The 18,802-nt window shown below is 40.6% G+C and overlaps 2 protein-coding genes across 6 annotated transcripts; one reads left to right on the top strand and one right to left on the bottom strand.

Moving 5' to 3' along the window:
- Window positions 1-340: 340 nt before the first annotated feature.
- Window positions 341-18,148, top strand: LOC125301868 (prolyl 3-hydroxylase 1-like). Of its 5 annotated transcripts, XM_048254685.1 has the most exons (17): window positions 341-809; window positions 1,274-2,901; window positions 9,755-10,139; window positions 10,776-10,928; window positions 11,234-11,423; window positions 12,365-12,496; window positions 12,624-12,763; window positions 12,987-13,076; window positions 13,224-13,276; window positions 13,694-13,815; window positions 13,942-14,105; window positions 15,393-15,485; window positions 15,641-15,791; window positions 16,067-16,184; window positions 16,280-16,355; window positions 16,717-16,857; window positions 16,990-18,148. In XM_048254685.1, the coding sequence occupies exons 1-17, from the start codon at window positions 612-614 to the stop codon at window positions 17,605-17,607; spliced, it is 4,452 nt and encodes a 1,483-aa protein (XP_048110642.1). In that variant the 5' UTR covers window positions 341-611; the 3' UTR covers window positions 17,608-18,148. The 5 variants fall into 5 exon arrangements, with proteins under 5 accessions (XP_048110642.1, XP_048110638.1, XP_048110639.1 ...); XM_048254684.1 differs by lacking the exons at window positions 341-809; window positions 1,274-2,901 and having other exon boundaries at window positions 9,625-10,139; XM_048254681.1 differs by lacking the exons at window positions 9,755-10,139; window positions 10,776-10,928; window positions 11,234-11,423; ... (10 more) ...; window positions 16,717-16,857; window positions 16,990-18,148 and having other exon boundaries at window positions 357-470; window positions 667-809; window positions 1,274-4,086.
- Window positions 4,744-7,733, bottom strand: c10h1orf50 (chromosome 10 C1orf50 homolog). Its single transcript, XM_048254687.1, has 5 exons — window positions 7,525-7,733; window positions 7,047-7,162; window positions 6,870-6,956; window positions 6,478-6,609; window positions 4,744-5,321 (listed from the first exon to the last, which is right to left on the bottom strand). Exons 1-5 carry the CDS (start codon window positions 7,571-7,573, stop codon window positions 5,136-5,138), a joined length of 570 nt encoding a protein of 189 aa, XP_048110644.1. The 5' UTR covers window positions 7,574-7,733; the 3' UTR covers window positions 4,744-5,135.
- Window positions 18,149-18,802: the final 654 nt, after the last annotated feature.

Raw genomic sequence — 18,802 nt, 5'->3', positions numbered from 1 at the left:
ATTGCAGTCGTTATTTTACAAGCCCAGAACCTACTTTTAATCCCAAGAGATTTTTTGACCCAGTTCTTTCTGCAGACTGCAATACGACAGACTGCCACACGATGACCGCATTGAGTTGCAGTTGCATTGGTTAGAAACAAGGTCAGTCAAGTCTTTCAAAATAAATGGATCTAACAGCTTGAGCTGTTGCGATTTCAAGGTGTGTCCCTCCAGAAATTAATTATGTATACATAAATGTAATGCACAATAGCCTATTTCAGGTCTTGGATTGGAAAAGTAGTCCAACTGTATTTTTAAACGAAATACGTGGGGACCTTTACGATACCAAAATATAATCGTCGCAGAATCACATGACCTTCATCACATGATGCCAAGGCAGAATTGGTAGCCTAAACCACGGTAACGCTGTGCAGTTTGGATATGGATTTTTAAACAATTATCCGCTATTTAAAGGGTATTAGTAAGTAATAGTAAGTAAATTGTTGTTTTAGACACAATTCATATGTCAGTGCTTGTAACTATTGACTTAGGTCAAAACACATCAAATATGACACTTGCAGAAACTCTCAAATAATAGGCCTATAACTAGCACTCTAGTACTGTTTACCTATATGATAACTAGTACTTTACTAAAAACTACTTTCAAAAGTGTTATTTATGTTTCAGCAATGGCGTCCCTAACCTGGAGTCAAAGAATATCTGCATTTTCACTGAGTCCCTCTCAGTTCCTCTCCAGCATAACATCAGATAGCTTCCTGGCGGAACTCCTGCGCGAACTGAGAGATGACAAAGCCAGTGATAACACAAAGGTATACATTGTTGACAAGTTTTATAAAGGCTTATAAATTACATGTTACAGTTTACTTGACCTTATTTGTTGTGTCATGAGCTATGTATCATTGATTCATAGCCATTCAAAATGTTGGGGGGGGGACAACAACAACAACAACATTCTTTGGCTAGTCTACATTACAAGGTTTTCATTAAGCCCTGAACATTATAGGTTGATTAAACCTCGTTTTAGTGTGATACTAAAGTGCAGTGGTTCAGTCAAATTGAAAAAAACAATAACAAACTGTAAAGCATTGCAAATTGAGTTAGGCCTAAAGTCTACAGTGTGCCTACAGTCTAGCAGGGTAGACTGGTGTAACTGATAATATTTCAGCCTAGTTGATCTTATAATTTCTTATGAATATATGCTACAATGACACAGGAAAGTAAGTTAAACCAGCATGAGGTTGTGATAAGTACCCCTCTCTATCTATTTCTGGAGGTTCTCCTGCTGTCTCCATTCCTGGAACATCCCACAATCCTCTGCCCCACGGTCTCAGTTGGAGAGGAGACGGCACTGGAATTGATGTCCGTTCTGGCCCAGACGCCACCAAAAGCTGTCAGTCTCAAATGCAATCTGATGGTAGCCATATCTACGGTCCTCATTTGCACAACCTGCATGGAGAGACAGCCCAAGGTGGCAGAGGATTACCTGGACCAGCTGTTTCACACCATTGAGGACACCAATGACCACAGGGGAGGCTTGTCCCTCCAGCCCATCCGAGCCACATCCTGTGAATGCCTACGGGAAATGGAAATGAGTTACCCAGGACTGTTGTCACAGAGACTAGAAACCCTTTATCAATTAAAGCAACTGGAGACCACTGTGGTTCATCAAGCCTATAGTGCTCTTTACACACTGACCCTCAAGAATGCTGTTTTTCTCCTCTGTCAAAAGGAAGAAGTTGCTAATGCTGATCTAAAGACAGTGCTATGTGCAAATGAGGGATTTGGATGGAAAGCTATCCATAAACCTTTGCCACCTGCAATCTTTAGTCAAATGGAAGAGATCCCACAGCTTAGGACAGGTGTGGACTGTAAAGAGTTGAAATCAATTGTGTCTTCATTATTGGAAGAGTCCTACCTTTTAACTCCCATGTCCCAGGCCGCTTTGCTCAGAGAGCTCGTTGATATTGTTTCTATGGTACCATCCTTGTCCCCTGCTTTGTTCAAGTCCCAGCTGTTGCGGCTGTTTGGGACAGCTCAGGTGGAATTGGTGCATGCCACGCTGATGATGAAGAGTGCATTCACTGATAGTCTCTTTAGTCCTGATGATGAGAACTTCTTCCTGAAACGTCTTGTGTGCATGGCTCAGCATCCACTGCTCAATATCCCAGAGAAGCTCTTCTATATAGACTGTATACGTCACTTCCCTGAGAACAGACCCATCTCCAGCCAGGGAGATGAAAGCCTACCTGTGCTGGTCACACCTCGCCTTACAATATCTCTCCTGCCGACTGTATTCAATGATAGTAGCACCATGCTTTGCCGTCTGAAACTCATGTGCATGGTGTACCTGGAGGCTGACGAGGGAGAGGACAGCAAGGGGGTGGCCTACTTATTTGATCATTTGATGGCACTCCTCAAAATAGTTGATAACCATGGTCGCAGGGAAATGGTGGTGACGGCATTTAGAGCTGTCTTTATTTTCCTTACTTACTTTTCTCAAATGGAAAACCTGCCAGAAGTGCTTATTCAGAAGTTATCAGAGCTGTATTCAAGGCAATGCCGTCTTGCTCCAAATTTAATCAACTTGTGTGATAGAATTCAGGGTTGCATGGAGGATTCCGTGTGGTCTGTGAAATTGCTGAAAAGCTTGCAGAGATTGGTCGTGGATATGCCCCCATCTCAGTTGACTCTGCAGAACTTCAGCTGGCATCTCAAAATCCTGAAAAGAGCAGCAGTGGAGAAACAGATACCTCAGGGAAGCTCCCTTTACTTTCTGCTCAAAGTCCTATACCACTCTAGCCTCTGTGAGAGGGGAGGTTGGAAAGTAGGTAATGCAATTCTCGCGGTGTGTCGCAATCTACTCCTCCATCCCTGTGTGAATCAGGCCTCTGTCTCAGCTGAGTTGGCCGATTTGCTTCACCACATGGCTGGTCACTATGATGACACAGACATCCGAGATCATGCTAGGTTTTACTACACCTTGCTCACAAATTTGTCATTGGAGAAGCTGTCAGGTGTGTTGGTGCAAAGTCAGGAAGGAGGTCAGGCTAAAGTGAGATCTTTGTCTGCCATCATGGCTGAAACAGAAGGGCTCTCCAGTCATCTCACCATACACCCTACCTCAGGGCCAGTATTACAGTTTGTGAGGCTACAGCATGTCAGTTTTCCTCCAGTGACATACTCCACAGAGGACACCACTGCAGTGGAAAACGTCCTGGACCATTATAGGAGTCAATTTAGTGATGCAGATTTTGCCTCAGAAGTTACCCTAAAGTACAAACTTGCATACCTAGGTGAGACCGAACCTTTGTTTGAAAAACTTTTCTCAATCTGTTTGAGCTTTGACCTGAAAGATTCAAATTATGAAGACATGTGCGACATCCATGTCCCATGCCTGTTCAGAGACAGGAAGCCCCCTGAGGTAAGTCTCAAGCTGAAGCCTAAACAGCCCTACCCAACATGCTTTAAAGCTAGTGCAGTGTTCAGCACTGAAGACGGGCTCACTTGGCAAACTCAGCTTCCTGATGTCAAAGTGTGCTTCCCAGACATCTTTTTGCCAATGCCTGTACCTGTAGGTTCATCATCCTCCTACAAGGAAAATGTTTTTGACCGCCTTTGGGAAGATATCTGTGCCACAGAAGCTGATAGGTCAGCAATAAGCTTATTCTGTTTTGAGGGCAAGGACAATTCCCTTCAAGTAATGAACAAACAGATTTTCCAAAACTTCCTAATATCCGATCCATCTGACATAGGCGAATGCAAGGTCTTGTTTTTCCTTCCGCCTCGGTTTCATATACTATTTAGGATAAATCTGACTGAAGATGCTGTCAAAATTGACATAGGAACTGACAACTGGGAACTGTTACCTCATATCAACTCTTACTTATTGAAGATAACAGAGAAATGAAAATGTGCCTCATTGATTAGATGCCAGTGTGGTATGTGATGGTAACGTTTTTTGTTGTAAATATTTATTTTTTTAATCCTCTTTGTAATTATTAATATGTAACTTTATTTGAGTGGTTTCATGAATGAACTGAAATGTTCATTTGTGTTCTGTAAAGTAATAAATGTCAACTTGTTATATACGGTCTTAACTATTGTGTGGTGAATTGGGAGAAACCAAAAACATCTGCAGTCCAGGTGGTAATGTTCTGAAACGCATTCCAACAAAAAGGCTTAAAGATGCAGACCCCAGTCCTGATGAAAAGTTAAATCCAGTAGGCACCCTACTGTACTCCCGAGGCAATGTTGGGAGTACAAGTAACCATTGTTTTTGATTGGCCATGGCAGTATATGGCTTGGCTGAGCCAATTGGGCCGAGCTGTATACAATGATGAACAGAACAACACTATTGAAGCATTTGTGTAATCAACCAATCGCTGACAGTAATTGCATCAGTATTGAACGAACTGTACAGTATATTTTCTTTAAAAGAACAAACTGCATGAAATGCCTTTGTTGATAAGAGGTTTTACTTCAGACAGAATTCAGTAAGAGTTTAATGTACCAATTTACTAAAAGCCCCTTGGAAATAATAATAAAAAAGCTAATTGGTCTGGTGTTTGCCAGGCTACATAGACTATCTTTCATGTAGTAAAAGCCATATGCATGAGAAACACTTTGGGCACAGAGAAGAGTGAATTCCTCTAGTTCTTTGTGTGTCTATAAACATTTGTTCACTCATTCATGGTCCAGGCAAGATGAAGAGATGGAATTCTAGAATGCCTAGGAATACAGATAAACACTTGTCTTTTTTTTTTATTGTGCCTTAAAATAATTGAAAAAAGAAAATATAGCATTAAAACAGTATCAATAAGAAACACTGCATAATGTGTCTATGAAATACGAGTTGATAAGATTATGTTATGGTACTTTTTGCATTAAGTAATGCTTTACTTTTAACCTCGGTCATATGCACTTTGTCTGAAACTGAAAGTAACTGTACTGTACAAATGAAGTGTGTACTTGCTGAAAGCATGAAGTCAAGCCACATCCATCAGGTGTCAAGGTGAGAATGCAAAATCCCATGCAAGTCACTTAAGTTAAAGCAGAGGTCATGTATGTTATTCAACATATAACCACCACTTTTAGGTCCATTATTTTAAGACTAGTGGGGGCAAAAAGTCTCAAACTCATTTGGCAATGCCGTCAAAGTTGGGCTCTATGCAGGCAGGTAGTGCAGCCTGTTGGTTCAGTAGTTTCTCGAAGATGGCAGTCTCTGCATCCTTCTTTTCCACATCATCTATTGGAGTCCAGGACATATCATACTGTAGTTTATAGGCACCAAGGAACTTATGTGGACAACTGGATCCCCATTCCTGAAGAATTAGAAAAAGAAAACACACATCTTAACATCATGGCACAATATGCTGTGTGTGGTGTTAGCTCATATTTCTACTCTCATGTCAAAACAATGGATCATAAATCTCAACAGAATGGCGTTGAACCATAATGCTTGTTAGTCCCATCCATTTGAAACTGTGATTCTCAATTTTTTTACCAAAAAAAAAGTGTACCTTTTCTTCAAAATTAGTGTAATGGCCTGAAGCAGATGTTTCTTGAAATACACTGACGACGGTATGATAGCATCACTGGTTAATACCACTTTAAACCGGCTTTGTTATTTTCCCAAAGGCACGTGTAGACTTTGAACTGAAGAACATGCTGCCTTAACATACTACCTTATCTCATAACAACACTTGCTCAAATGATATCACCTGTGTTATTTGGCTTGTTTCTGTATACTGTTTAATGTGATCAAACGTAAAGTGGAAATTTTCAGATATGCATCAAGTCAAGTAATCAGAATAATTCATGTGTATCAAAATAATAGATATCAATGTTTTAAAAAGGATTACACTTAAATTATTGTAAAAGTGCAAAATAAAACAATCTCTCTAGACCAAACATAAACTTTGCACCATGTATTTTTGATCATGAATGACCATTTAACTGCACACATCGTCAAGGTGACAGATTCTCCAATATTATTTTCCTACAGTAAGTGGTGTGAGAAGTCAGTAGCTCTTTAGACCGTATCTTCTTCCCATCATGTTTTCTATTGTATCGTTACAATGATCTGGAGGACAGATTCTCAAAACCACTGCTATATCCTAACCTGCGTCATGAATTAAATACTGATTTGGCTGAGCTTTAACGAATCTGAGTGAAAGAATTATATCAACACTCTGCAAAAAATGAGGCACATTTGAGGTATATTTTGTAGGGGAATAGTTTTAGTATAGTCTTTAAATTCATCTTGATTGTATTTGGGTCATGTGACAAATATACTTGCTACTACAGATATCAATTGTGGAATATCAAATGACCAAGCTTCATTCAGTCTAGTTTCTTAGAGTGCTGGACCAAACTTGTAAATAAGTAAAAGAAGGGAGACAATGTCACTCTTCCATAGGTTAATGTTTCTTTACCCCCTTCTTCTTTTACTTGGAATATTAAACACTTGGTGAATACCTGAGGAGATATAATGGAGAAATAACGCTGTCCAGATTCACGCATGTAAAGGTAGTACATGTTCCCAGGTTTCTTCACCACATTACAGGCAGCATGGTGGAGATCAGCATGTTTCTTGGCATCCTCTAAAACCTGATCAAAAAAGAGGTGTCTGTAACAACTGTACAGGGTCAAGTAGTGTAGCCTATTGGATATTTAATATATGTTCATTTTAATGTTGGCTTATTAGATTTATGCCTATATCTATGTAGGCAATATCAGACAGATGGCATAAAAGGCTAGATCTGATGACTATCTTTACAGAAAGTAACAGTGCCCACTCATTATATAAACTGTTAGACAAAACAATATGATCAATGAATGTAGTTGGCTTGACATGTGACTTCGTTCACCTTACGAGCTTGCTCCTGTAGGTACCGGATTTGGTCTGCAATGACGGTCAATTTGTTGCAAGCATTGGCTCGGACGAATTCGTCTGACTAGAAACCCAAATAACAGGACAGGTAATTATTATAGGATTAATACAATAGGCCAACAATACAGGGGGGAAATGTGACTAATTAGCCTACCTTCTGTACTTGTTCTGCCAGGGACACCAAATCCATGGGATCACCAATCCTATTCGTCTGATAGGAGCTCACAAGCTCCAACCCACTCGGTTTGTTACTCGACTCCACCAGCGTTACTGAGAAAGTGGGTGGGTAACATTAGTAGTTTTCTGAAATGGTCTATCACGAAGCCATAGCCTACTTTTTTTAGGTTTATTATAAGAGAAAACTAATCCCCAGAACTCATGCACCCTTTTAAAGAGTAGCCTACACCTAGTATGGAGTGTTGTCACTGTCTGTAAGCTGCCATGTAATTAACGAGGGTTAACCAAACACTTTGAGGAGTAACTGAAGCTGAAAGCCAAAGTTGTAAAGTTAATTAGTAACGTTGACTTACAAAGAGAGGCGACATCACGTGCATTTGTGAAAAGAAACATTCTAAAAATAGCTTTATGGTAAAGGTAATCAAATGTATTCTAATAAACGTTATCTTTCTTACCCACTGTCCTCTTGTCCGGATGACCTGGCAGGCTGACTGTTTTATCCATGTCAATTCAATTTAAATCCTGGCCCTTCCGAATACGTTAATTTGTTGCCCACTCCTGACTGACAATGTAGCTCAAATATGCTACAAGTCAAGAAACAGTGACTTTGTTACTCCCGGTTGCTCCTAGGATTTTGTAACATTGCAAGCAACCAGTAACATTGTGGGCGTTTCGGGGTCCTGACGATTTTTCTCTTTAACTGGTATGCCACATTATTGCCTGCACAAAATGTTTCGATGAATGGGCATGTATTTTCTGAACGTCTAGAATGCTTGATCTATACTTATAAAAATATGAAATTGGTTAGTGCACTTAGACATGCAGATAATGCATGAATACATTTGCGTAGTGCCAACATAAAGTTAACAATTACAACAGGCGTTCATATGGTACCGCTAAATCGCTTGCATAAGTCATTTGAGTGTAAAAACTCATATAACATCTTATGAAATTGTTCAACGTTGTGAAATACTATTTTTCACATGTTATAGTCAATAACCTATGCGGGCTAAACGTAAAAACTCCTTTGAGTTCTCAGACTGAGGAAAGTATTAGAACATATAGGCATTGAAGAAGGTACTGTGGAGCTATGTAGGCCTAGCTTACTAGAGAGTAGGCCTAAGATAGGTGTTGAGATAAAATAGGATATTAAATAAAACAACGTTGTTTTGATACCTCTGCAGATACTAGTTCATTTCAAGGGTTGAAACCCAGACAACTCATCAAAGAAACACAATTGTATAGCCTATATTTACTATATCCTAGTGTAGCAGTGTAATCAAAATGATAGGAAATTGAAGCCTACACACCTGTGTGTTTGTGTGTGTGTGCCATAGGCTACACTTTACTCTACAGGCATACTTTACAGATGTCACCTGAATGGGGCAGTTCTCTTACAAACATAACTGCACTACTTCATACATCATATGTCAAAAATGCATTTTCCTGAGTATCAAAACTGCAGTTTTGGAGGAATTATTTGCCGTTCATATACAGGGGATGCAATATGGACATGAAGAAACTGCATTGCACAAAAGATTGCATGTTTCATCTCTTTCCAGAGAATGGGATTTAGGTTTGGACTCATAGGCCACCTCAGAATATCTTTTCCTCAACAATTATTGGATGCTTTTAGCTATGTGTTTTGGATCATTAACCTGTTGGAAGGCCAATGGCCTACTGAAGCTGAGCTTTCTGGCACTTTACACTGTAAACCTTACACATACTGGGCTGTATGTTTAATTTTAGGGTGCCTTCTAGTGTATAGGTTTCATTGTGTCCTGCACAGATTCAAGCCACCATGGGCCAGACACAGCAAAGCAGCACCAAACATAACCCAGCCTCTACTATATTTCAAATTAGGTATGGTGTTCTTTTCTTAAGCATGCTAATTGTTCGTCTTTGAACACTTGCTAAAGAGCTTAAGTTTTGTCTCACCAGTCCATTAGACATTTCTCTAAAAGGATGTGTGACCTCATAAAAGGCCTATGTATTTTAACAAAACCTAGTCTGGCTTTTTTACTCTGGTCTTCATACCAAGTCCTCCCTAAATGGGAGACATGACTCTAACCAAGCCATGAACCAGCCAGTCAACACACATTGGTTCAGGAGCACTGTAAGGAAGGGATATAATTTGACTGGTTATTGAACAAACATTAACAACCCATAACAACCCATATAGCCTAACTGGGGAGCTCCAATTAGGTCCCTGGTGGTTTATATTGGAACTGGAAGGTCAATAAAGATCACTGTTATGTTCACACACATACATGATGTAAAAAACCCTAACACATTTTAAAACGAGCAATATGGTAGGTTTTACAGGCTACAACATATAATTGCTTAGCCTAGTCTTCCTAGTAGGCATAGTCTCTACGGGATTGGGATTAGAATAATAATGAAGAAAAAACAGTAGTCATCATCTGCTTTTTTTACAGAGTTTGTCCTTCCATTTTCATACAAGTAGCCAGGGACCTATACTTGGAACCACTTTGCGGTCCTTTCCTAGCTCCACCCTCACCAACGCTGAAAAGTTCCTTCTACGCTCCGACTACCTCTCGTGTTGGACGTCCGCTCTGGTGCTGCAGAGGCCCTGTGACTCAAGATGTCTTTCAGGACTGTATCTGTGCTCCTTACAATATTATATCTGAATAATAGTTTGTCAGATGCACAAACCAATGGCAGTCCCATCCCGGAGCCCTACGACCTCCTGTTTGATAACGCAGTGGAAGCGTACTACAAAGGGGACTGGATGACAGTCATCCTGAACATGGAGCGAGCTTTAAAGAATAAGGGTTTAGTCAGGAAAATCAAGGCTCAATGCAGACTTGCATGCGCTAACCAGACAGCCTTTCTGGAAGGTATTCCAGGCATAGGACCTGCCATACCCGGAGCTGGGTCCATCGAAGACCTAGGCTTCTTTCAGTCAATATTAAAACGGGCCGACTGCATAACTTCTTGCGAGAGTGAGAAGTTGGGACCGTACACACTTCACGATGTCAGCGATGAAACGCTGCTTGAATTTCGGAAGAGGACCCCGTACAATTACCTACAAGTCGCTTATTTCAAGGTAAAGAAACGAAGTGATTTAGAACTAAATAAGACTAGTTGACATGGTGTTTCATGGATTTAACAATGTGGGTCAAATGCATAGCCTATTTAAGACATGGATGTGTTTTAGGCGACTACTTTGAGCCCTAGAACTGGGTTCCCAACCCCCAGAAACCGTTCCAGTGCCACGTATTTAAGGTGGAGTCTGCACGCGCATGCATAAAGCTTGTAGCCTACCGATTTTAGGCTACTGTGTGAATGATTGGAGCATTGTCTTCTCCATTGTGAAAAGCATCATGTTGATAAGACTGGTCTAGTTGGGTGTCATTTGTCTCTCCACCATGTTATGGCTTATGAATGAGCTTTCCCACTCCACCATTAGAAAAGTCACAATTTTACAATTTGTCAGATTTCAAACCAAAGCCCATCAATCTGTCAATCACTCCTGGGGTCATTGCCCATTATACAAATTATTTTTCTTATTCTAAATTAATATCCCTAATGAGACTCAATCTGTTCCCCCTGTAGCTCATGGCAATATATCCTACCCACGACCTGGCAAAAGAAATGTTGAAAACATATCGGAAAAAATAACAACAAAAGTTCTCAACCTTGGAACAGCAGTTATGTTTATCAATGAATTGTTACTCTGCAGATCAAAAAGCTTGACAGAGCAGTGTCTGCAGCGCACACATTCTTTCTGGCCAACCCTGACCATATGGAGATGAAGCAGAACCTGGATTATTACAAGTTGATGGCAGGAGTTCAGGAGAGTGACTTCAAAGATCTGGAGGCTCCACCACACATGGTTAGTTAGTTAAAGTGTTTGTTTAATTAAAACTATGAAATGTTACATTATGCCTTCACTTAAGTGTAATATAATTCAAATATCCTTTTGTATAAGTGTGTAAATGTAACTTCTAGCAACATAACAATGTGATTGTTTCATCAGTTCGGCAACTACATAAATGATAGAGGTTGTTGCCACAAAGGAGATAATCGCAATGAATTACCATAAATTACTTGACTGAAACGGGCCAGTGCAGAACATTCAAAATTCATCAGTGTCCACATTATAAACATTGTCACACTTGGTTGCTTATTTACCATTAGGTTGCCTTCCTTGATGGGAAGAAGTTGTACAGTTCGGACAACTTTGCGGGAGCTGTTTCATACTTGGAAAAGGCTGTGGAGGAGTTCTTCCCTGCCTATGAGGAGTGTCGTGCCCTCTGTGAGGGATCGTATGACTATGATGGCTACAACTATATGGAGTACAAAGTGGACCTTTTCCAAGCAATGACAGGCAAGTTAATGGAATTCCTTCTGATTGGATCCTCATCCTCTATTATGCCATCCATTTTTTGTTAATAATATTAGGGTGGACATACCCTCAATCCAGCATCCTATTAGAGAAAAACTGAAAATAACAAATTACAGTGACCTGTATGTCCTCCTTCAAGTAAATTTTAAGTGTTGCCAGGTGGTAGATCACTAAGTATTTGTTCTGTTTGATCTATGCTCATTCAAGAGTGTCTTGTACTGGCTATATTACCCAATACTTTTGGTTTTGAGTGTTTGTTTACTATAAAATTATTAAGAATTTGTGTTGTTAAATCCATATTAGTTTACTCTTGCACCGGTAATCATTTTGCACTGTTCACATTTTGCACTACCTCCATGGATACATACTATTACCATAATATCTCATTGCATTTCCTACACTTCTGCATACTGGATCAGAGTTTAAGTTTCCTGCCTGGAATTTGACTCTGGTGGATAGACACAAGTGTGTTGTCATCCTCATAATGAGTGAGTTTGTTCTGTATGCATCATATAAGCTATGGGATGCCTTCATTTCCCCTGGGATATAAAGTAAGTATCTATCTATCTATCTATCTGGGCAGCCGTGGCCTACTGGTTATGGCTTCAGGCTTATAACCGAAGGGTTGCCAGTTCGATCCCCAACCAGTTGGAATGGCTAAAGTGCCCTTGAGCAAGGCACCTAACCCCTCACTGGTCCCCGAGCGCCGCTGTAGCAAGGCGGCTCACTGCTCTGGGTTAGAGTGTGCTTCACCTCACTGTGTGCTCTGTGTGTTCACTAATTCACGGATGGGATAAATGCAGAGACCAAATTCCTTGTATACGCCAGTATACTTGGCCTAGAAACCTGATTTACATTTACATCTATCTATCTATCTTTCTAGATAGTTTTACTAATGGACTGTATTATCCGTCCATGTTCAGATCACTTCCTGCAAGTTCTGAACTGCAAACAGAACTGTGTACTGGAGCTGGCTACCACTTCTGGAAAAGACAAGCCGTTTGAGGACTTCTTGCCATCACTCTTCAATTACCTTCAGTTCACCTACTTCAACAGTATGTCTAAGTTTGTTATAGATTTGTCTCCTTCTTTTTGGTTATATGGGTTCACAGTATTGCCAAAAACTCTGATATGATGAAAATATGATATAGTGGTTCACTGTCTCTGTTGACTGAATTCCAGGTGAAAACTATGAGAAGGCTGTTGAGTGTGCTAAAACCTACCTCCTATTTCATCCTGAGGATGAGGTTATGAAGCAGAACCTGGCATATTATACTGTGGTTGTCGGAGAGGAAAATGCTGCGACCATACATGAAAGAGAGGTACTAGTTTTGCACTATTGAAGAGTTCCACAAACTGCTCTGTACTGGATTTGTATGCTGATTTTACGGTATATTTGCATATTGTTTGAAAATAAAGTGCTTTTGTTTTACCATGAAAGAATTTCACACCTTCAGTGCAAGAGTTGTTCATACGAAGACTAAAACATTGAAATGAATTGCCGGAACATTTCACAGGGCTAACTTCATGTTATTAATCTTTCAGGTGATCAAACAGTACATCAAGAAGTCTTTGTTGGAAAAGGAGCTCCTGTACTTTGGCTATGAAATATTTGGAGTGACCTTTGTGGATCCAGTGAGTGAAACAAACTAGATGTGTCTGAGCAGTTACTTATGTGATTCTTGGGTGGTGTGATGTTCCATTTACTTTGGATTGTTTAAAAAGTGGTGTGATGTTCCATTTACCTTGACCTTCACTTAACAGTGATCATTTATGTTTCAGGACCCCTGGACACCAGCTGAGGTCATGCCAGTGAAATTGAGGGAAAAGCAGAAGTATGAACCTGAACTATCACAACCTTCATTTACACAATTCATCCTGAGTTCTCATTCTGCACTTAAGCTCATAGATGAGAACTATGAGCAATCATCATACTAGAAATAGAACCTATAAACACAATACTCATGTTTAATGTTTAAGTACAGTTGTAGTTGTAGTTTGCTGCATGTGCAAACTCCTACTCAAGAATTTATTTTTGAGGAGCTGTTTTGGGGCTATGTAATAAGTGTTAAAATGGCAGCCTCTTGCTAATAATTTATTACTTAATTTGTACATTTTATGTACTGTATATGAAAGTAGGCCTAAGGTTTCTTTTAAGAGGGCAGCATAATTCCAAAAGGCTAATATTTGAAGACGCATGCATAGTGCAAAGTATACACCAGTCAGTGTGTCTCCTTGTTTGCATGTGCCAGGAATGACCGTGAGACAGCTGCCCGCATCACAGAGGAGATTGGAAACCTAATGAAGGAGATTGAGACCCTTGTAGTGGAGAAGAACAAGGACTCATCAGACCTCACCAAGATTGTGTCCGATGGTGAGAATTCCCTCTGTAATCCAGAAAGAACTAAATGTCTTTACCCTTACAGTGTGAATTTAGCCATTACTGCAATGCATTGACTTTTTTCCATTACAAAGCATTTTCATATGTGACTTCAAACAGTTCCTCAAGCAGACAGTCAGCCTGTAGCACCCCCTGCAGAATCTGTGCTTTTTGACTCGGTCAAAGTGACCATGACGGCAAACATGCTGAATGGCACAGACCGAGTGCAGTTGGATGGGGTCATCACAGACGATGAGTGCCGTGAGCTGCACCGCCTCTCCAACGTGAGTCAGCACAACACCAGACATGGGCTCCTGACACACTCAATGCGCTATATCACCACTAAGTGTCTGTCTCTTAAGGGATGCAGGGTAATGTCACTTCTGTTGACCTTCAAACAAAACAGAGAGCTAGCTCGCTTCTCCCTCCCCCTCCCTCCCGTGCAATTGAAACTCTCCCAAGCGCGCATCTCGTCAGTGATTTGGGCAAGTTTTATGGGCAAGGTTTGCCCAAGTTGTTTCGTGGCCGTTTTTGGAGACCGCTTTTTTTACAGTGTATTCAGGGCACAGGCAGCTAGCAGATGGTGAGGTGATGTTAGCTGTATGTGACAAAAAATGTTTTAGCTTAGAAACCCTGTTACATCGCTTATAGCACCTTTATTATACGGCTCTTCACAATGCAAGTAGAATGCTCCATTGACTTGAATGGGATTTCCGAAAGTTCTAGCGGTCATTATTTCTTGGGAAAGGACCTCTGAAAACAAGAATGACCGCTGTCAATGGCAACGGAGTTTGTGCTTGGAACTTCATTCAAAAGTGAAAGCAGACGGTTGATCAGCTGTGTTCTAAAGAATGTTTGATTCAAGTTCAGCGTGTGTTGCGAACTATTTGTTTCTCAGCAAAAGCCACGACGAAATGGTAACAAATAAGTGTAAAGAGACATATCATGGAGTTTATTTTTTCGTTTTGGCAAGTAGTCGTATAATAAGCGGGATAATGTATAGAACGCCGGTCATCATGGGAAAATAAGTCCCTTCAGGGCGAAACAAGACCCCTCCGCTGGCGCATCGGGGTCCGGTTCGCCCTGTCGGGACTTATTTTTCCCATAATGACCGGCGTTCTATACATTATCCCTTACTTAAGTAATGCCAGAATCTACATATGTACATAAAAACACTACATATGTTACACATGTTTGGATTAGGGAGAATGATATCATGATGTTTGAAGAATCTTTGCCATATTGTTTTGTAAACTGTTTTGTAACTTGTTTTGTAAAACTGCATGCTCATCACTTTATTATCTGTTTACCTGGACATTTGTTTACAAGCATCCACAAGCTCCAACAATCTCTCTCAATGCACAGCTTTCACAGCATAAAATTATATTAAACCACATAAAAAAAATCTATTGGCAAGAGAGGCGATTTAGTAGTTGCATGCGTTAGGGTAAGTGTGTTTTGGAGGTAAAATAAAAATCTGTCTCTTGACAGAGAAGTCTGTTTTCACACCCTTTTCTAGACAGTTAATCCCTGCAGACTCTTAACATCAGTCACTCACCTATATTTGACAGGCTGCAGCTAAGACCGGGGACGGCTATGGCAAACCCTCACCACACTCCCCTAGTGAGATGTTCCAAGGAGTGACCGTGCTCAAGGCACTTCAGGTAACTGCTTTACAACTAACCTCAAAGATTGAACAACAGTCTGCACCATAAGCTTCACAGGGAATGCCTCTTTTTGAGGCATTTCAAAAACATTAAAAACAGGACATAACATTCTCAAAGATAATGGATTTGAAAAACAAATCTTTATATTTCAGCTTGGCCAGGATGGCACGGTTCCTCTGAAGAGTGCTCGTGTCTTTTTCGACCTCAGCGAAAAAGTCCGCAAGATCTTAGAGTCTTACTTCCACCTGCCGACCACGCTATACTTCTCTTACTCCCATCTGGTGTGCCGCACTGCTATTGAGGGTGAGTGTGACCGCCCTCTGCTGGCAGACTGTGAAATCATCATCACCTCTTGTCAGCTTAGTAGACGTCAGAGATGAGCTGTTTGTCTTCAAACCATAATGATTAAATATTAGTCATTCAGCACAGAAGAGTCATAATGCATTTTAGCAGTTGCTGCTATCTGCTTGATGGAGTGGATCTCTCATTAACAGTACATTTGAATGGTGGATGCTGATGGTGATATTGTTTCATACCCTCAGCGGATGTTTAATTCCTTGTGTTTTCCCCTGAAACAGAGAAACAGGAGGACCGCAATGACCTGAGCCACGCTGTGCATGCAGACAACTGCCTTCTGATCTCAGAGTTGAATGAGTGTGTCAAAGAGCCTCCAGCCTACACGCACAGAGACTACAGGTACCACAGGACTACACCTCTTCCAGAGTCAGTCTGCACCACCTGCTCATCACTGTTTTCATGTGGTATTCATGTGCGGTAATACTGTCTTTCAGCGCTATCCTCTATCTGAATGATGACTTTGAGGGAGGCGATTTTATCTTCACAGAGATGGATGGAAAAACTGTCACTGTAAGTAACTTCCAGACAGTTCACAGGAAGCTAAAGAAGCACAATAATCTTTCTTGTACTTGGGAGTTGTGGTGGTTAGAATGTCACAAGAGGTAAAGAGCTAAACAAAAGTGCCTGTCACAAGTCTTTGTCTCATAAATGAAAACATTTTAGTGGTTAATGCTACATTCACACTATTCTATTTGCGTTTGAATCTGGAACACTTTTATCACATTTCTGCCTCTCATCTACACTATTCCGGCGTTTTTGAGCCCCTGAAATGAAACGATATGGAAGTGTCAGAATCTACTTGAGGTTAAAGTTTGCTGTCCTGCTTTTGTTCCGCTTGTAATCTCCAACTTGGGGACTTTCCTGTTTGCAGGCCACTGTGAGACCCACGTGTGGTCGTGTTGTGGGCTTTGGTGCAGGAAAAGAGAATCCACATGGGGTGAAAGCTGTCACCAAAGGCCAGAGATGTGCAGTTGCCCTATGGTTCACTCTAGACCCTCGCCATGAAGAAAAGGTAACTCCATTAAATTGGGTTTATTGACTAACCCATGATGAACTGTAGTACATTACGTCATTAGTTTTTATCCTCCTTATTCCTCATACAATTAGCTTTACCATTATGGTTGATGATGTACTGCCTCCCCAGGAGCGGATCCAAGCACAGGAGCTTCTAAACATGCTCTCCTCTCCTGTGGATGCGGAGTTCCAAGGCACACCGGAGGACAAGAGTGCAGATACGCCGACACAAGCTGATGACTCCCGACCTGTAGCACAGCCTGATGGCTCAGAGGTGGCACAGGTTTCAAAGGAAGAGGAGCAAACCACTGCACAAGTGGCGCAGCAGGCTGAAAAACAGACAGACACGCCAGAGACCCCAGTTTCTGCTCAAAATGATGCTGCTCCTGAGGTAAAAAGCACAGGTGATGCTGCTCCTGAAGTAAAAAGCACAGGTGACACAGAAAAAGACAAGAAGGAATCCAAAACAGGCGAAAAGCCCAAGCCAAAGACAGCTGTGAAAACAAAACCAAAGCAGACAGACAAGACACATGCGAAACAAGCAGACAAAACAAAAACGAAACAAGCAGACAAATCAAAACCCAAACAGGCGGACAAATCAAAACCCAAACAGGCGGACAAATCAAAACCCAAACAGGTGGACAAAAAAGAGAGTACATCCACAAAGAAGGCTGCAAAAAAAGCACCTGATTCAAAGAAAGCCCAGGTGAAGACCACAGATTCCAAAGCACATAAGGAAGAGTTGTGATTTTTAATCACATTTTTTTTTACTGTTTGTACGTTTGTGTGTTTTGTTCATTTCATTTATGTAAATGTGATGGGTGCAGTATGATTAGGTCAATATTTTCTTAAATGTCTGAATATTTGAAAGATGCAATAAAGAAGCATCCACCACTGGAGAAAGGTTTGCAGCACTGAGCAAAAATATTCCCCTAAATGTGTATTGCGTCATGAATCCTAAATATTTTTTTGCCTTAATTTATTTGGCAAAAATATGTATGGTCCAATCTTTTTTATCACTGTGAAAGGTCTTTTTAACATCAAGTAGGGTACGCAGTCTACACAGCCCATATTAATGGAAAGATAAATTATTTTCAATAATTTCAATAAGCCTTTGCCTGTCCACACATTGTCCTTAAGCTGCTCTGCTTCTTGGACAGTTTTGCCTCAGGAAAAATGCCCCCAAGTATTGATCTGTACAGAGAATACTTTGTGCCTTATGTAGATGTATGTGATCTACCTGATGTTCTAACTTCTGTTTGTACAAAACATAAATGATTTTTAAAGAAGTTTAGATGTTTTTTTTTTTTTAAATATTCTCATTTCAGTGCACTACAAAGCTGTAAAGATACAGCAGGAGTATGAGTGTCTCACTCTAAATGTACACTAGGGGGCAAAGTGGGGTGATGACTGGACTTGGGAAGTACTTTTCTGGATACACCCAAATCATTACTGACCAACAGCTGGTTGCACTTCCGGCCTTGACAGTTTTCCTGTCATGTAATTTAAACATTTCCTGTTTGCTAACAAAACTCAGGCCCACCCTAAACAAGGATTTGGGAAAAATATGCAAATAGTTATTGTTACAACCGACTTAGTCACCCTTTCCATTTTGTATTTTTATTATACGCTTTATATGACCACTTTTACCTTTATAGGTTTTAAAAGGTCTGTTATAAAGATCAGTTGGAGCTTGACAAAATATATTCCAATCTTCCTGTAGGAGGGAACTGCCATTATAAGGCTGTTCTAAAACCGGCTGATTTCTGTTGTTCTGTCGGAGCATAGTGTCGGTTAGAGTGAATATGATCAAAACAATCTTGCCAACTGCAGCTTTAATTGTAAAGAGTGCAAAGACATTCCCATTGTTGAAAAAGAAAAATTGTATCAGCCAGCCATTTTAGCATCTGGACTCTTCTGTTATGGAGCGTTGTAATATGTGC

The sequence above is a fragment of the Alosa alosa genome, chromosome 10, assembly GCF_017589495.1.
Source record: "Alosa alosa isolate M-15738 ecotype Scorff River chromosome 10, AALO_Geno_1.1, whole genome shotgun sequence".
Lineage (NCBI taxonomy): Eukaryota > Metazoa > Chordata > Actinopteri > Clupeiformes > Clupeidae > Alosa > Alosa alosa.
This window is presented reverse-complemented; position numbering and strand designations above follow the sequence as displayed.

Bases quoted from the DNA above. Each gene is read 5' to 3' on its own strand.
- c10h1orf50 (XM_048254687.1), bottom strand. From the start codon at position 7,573: ATGGATAAAACAGTCAGCCTGCCAGGTCATCCGGACAAGAGGACAGTG. The intron at 6,610-6,869 runs GTGAACGAAGTC...TTTTTTGATCAG, and splicing joins TACAGGAGCAAGCTCGTAAG to GTTTTAGAGGATGCCAAGAA. The intron at 5,322-6,477 runs GTATTCACCAAG...CTAATTCTTCAG, and splicing joins TCTCCATTATATCTCCTCAG to GAATGGGGATCCAGTTGTCC.
- LOC125301868 (XM_048254685.1), top strand. From the start codon at position 612: ATGATAACTAGTACTTTACTAAAAACTACTTTCAAAAGTGTTATTTAT. The intron at 810-1,273 runs GTATACATTGTT...CTATTTCTGGAG, and splicing joins AAGCCAGTGATAACACAAAG to GTTCTCCTGCTGTCTCCATT. The intron at 13,077-13,223 runs GTGAGTGAAACA...TTTATGTTTCAG, and splicing joins GAGTGACCTTTGTGGATCCA to GACCCCTGGACACCAGCTGA.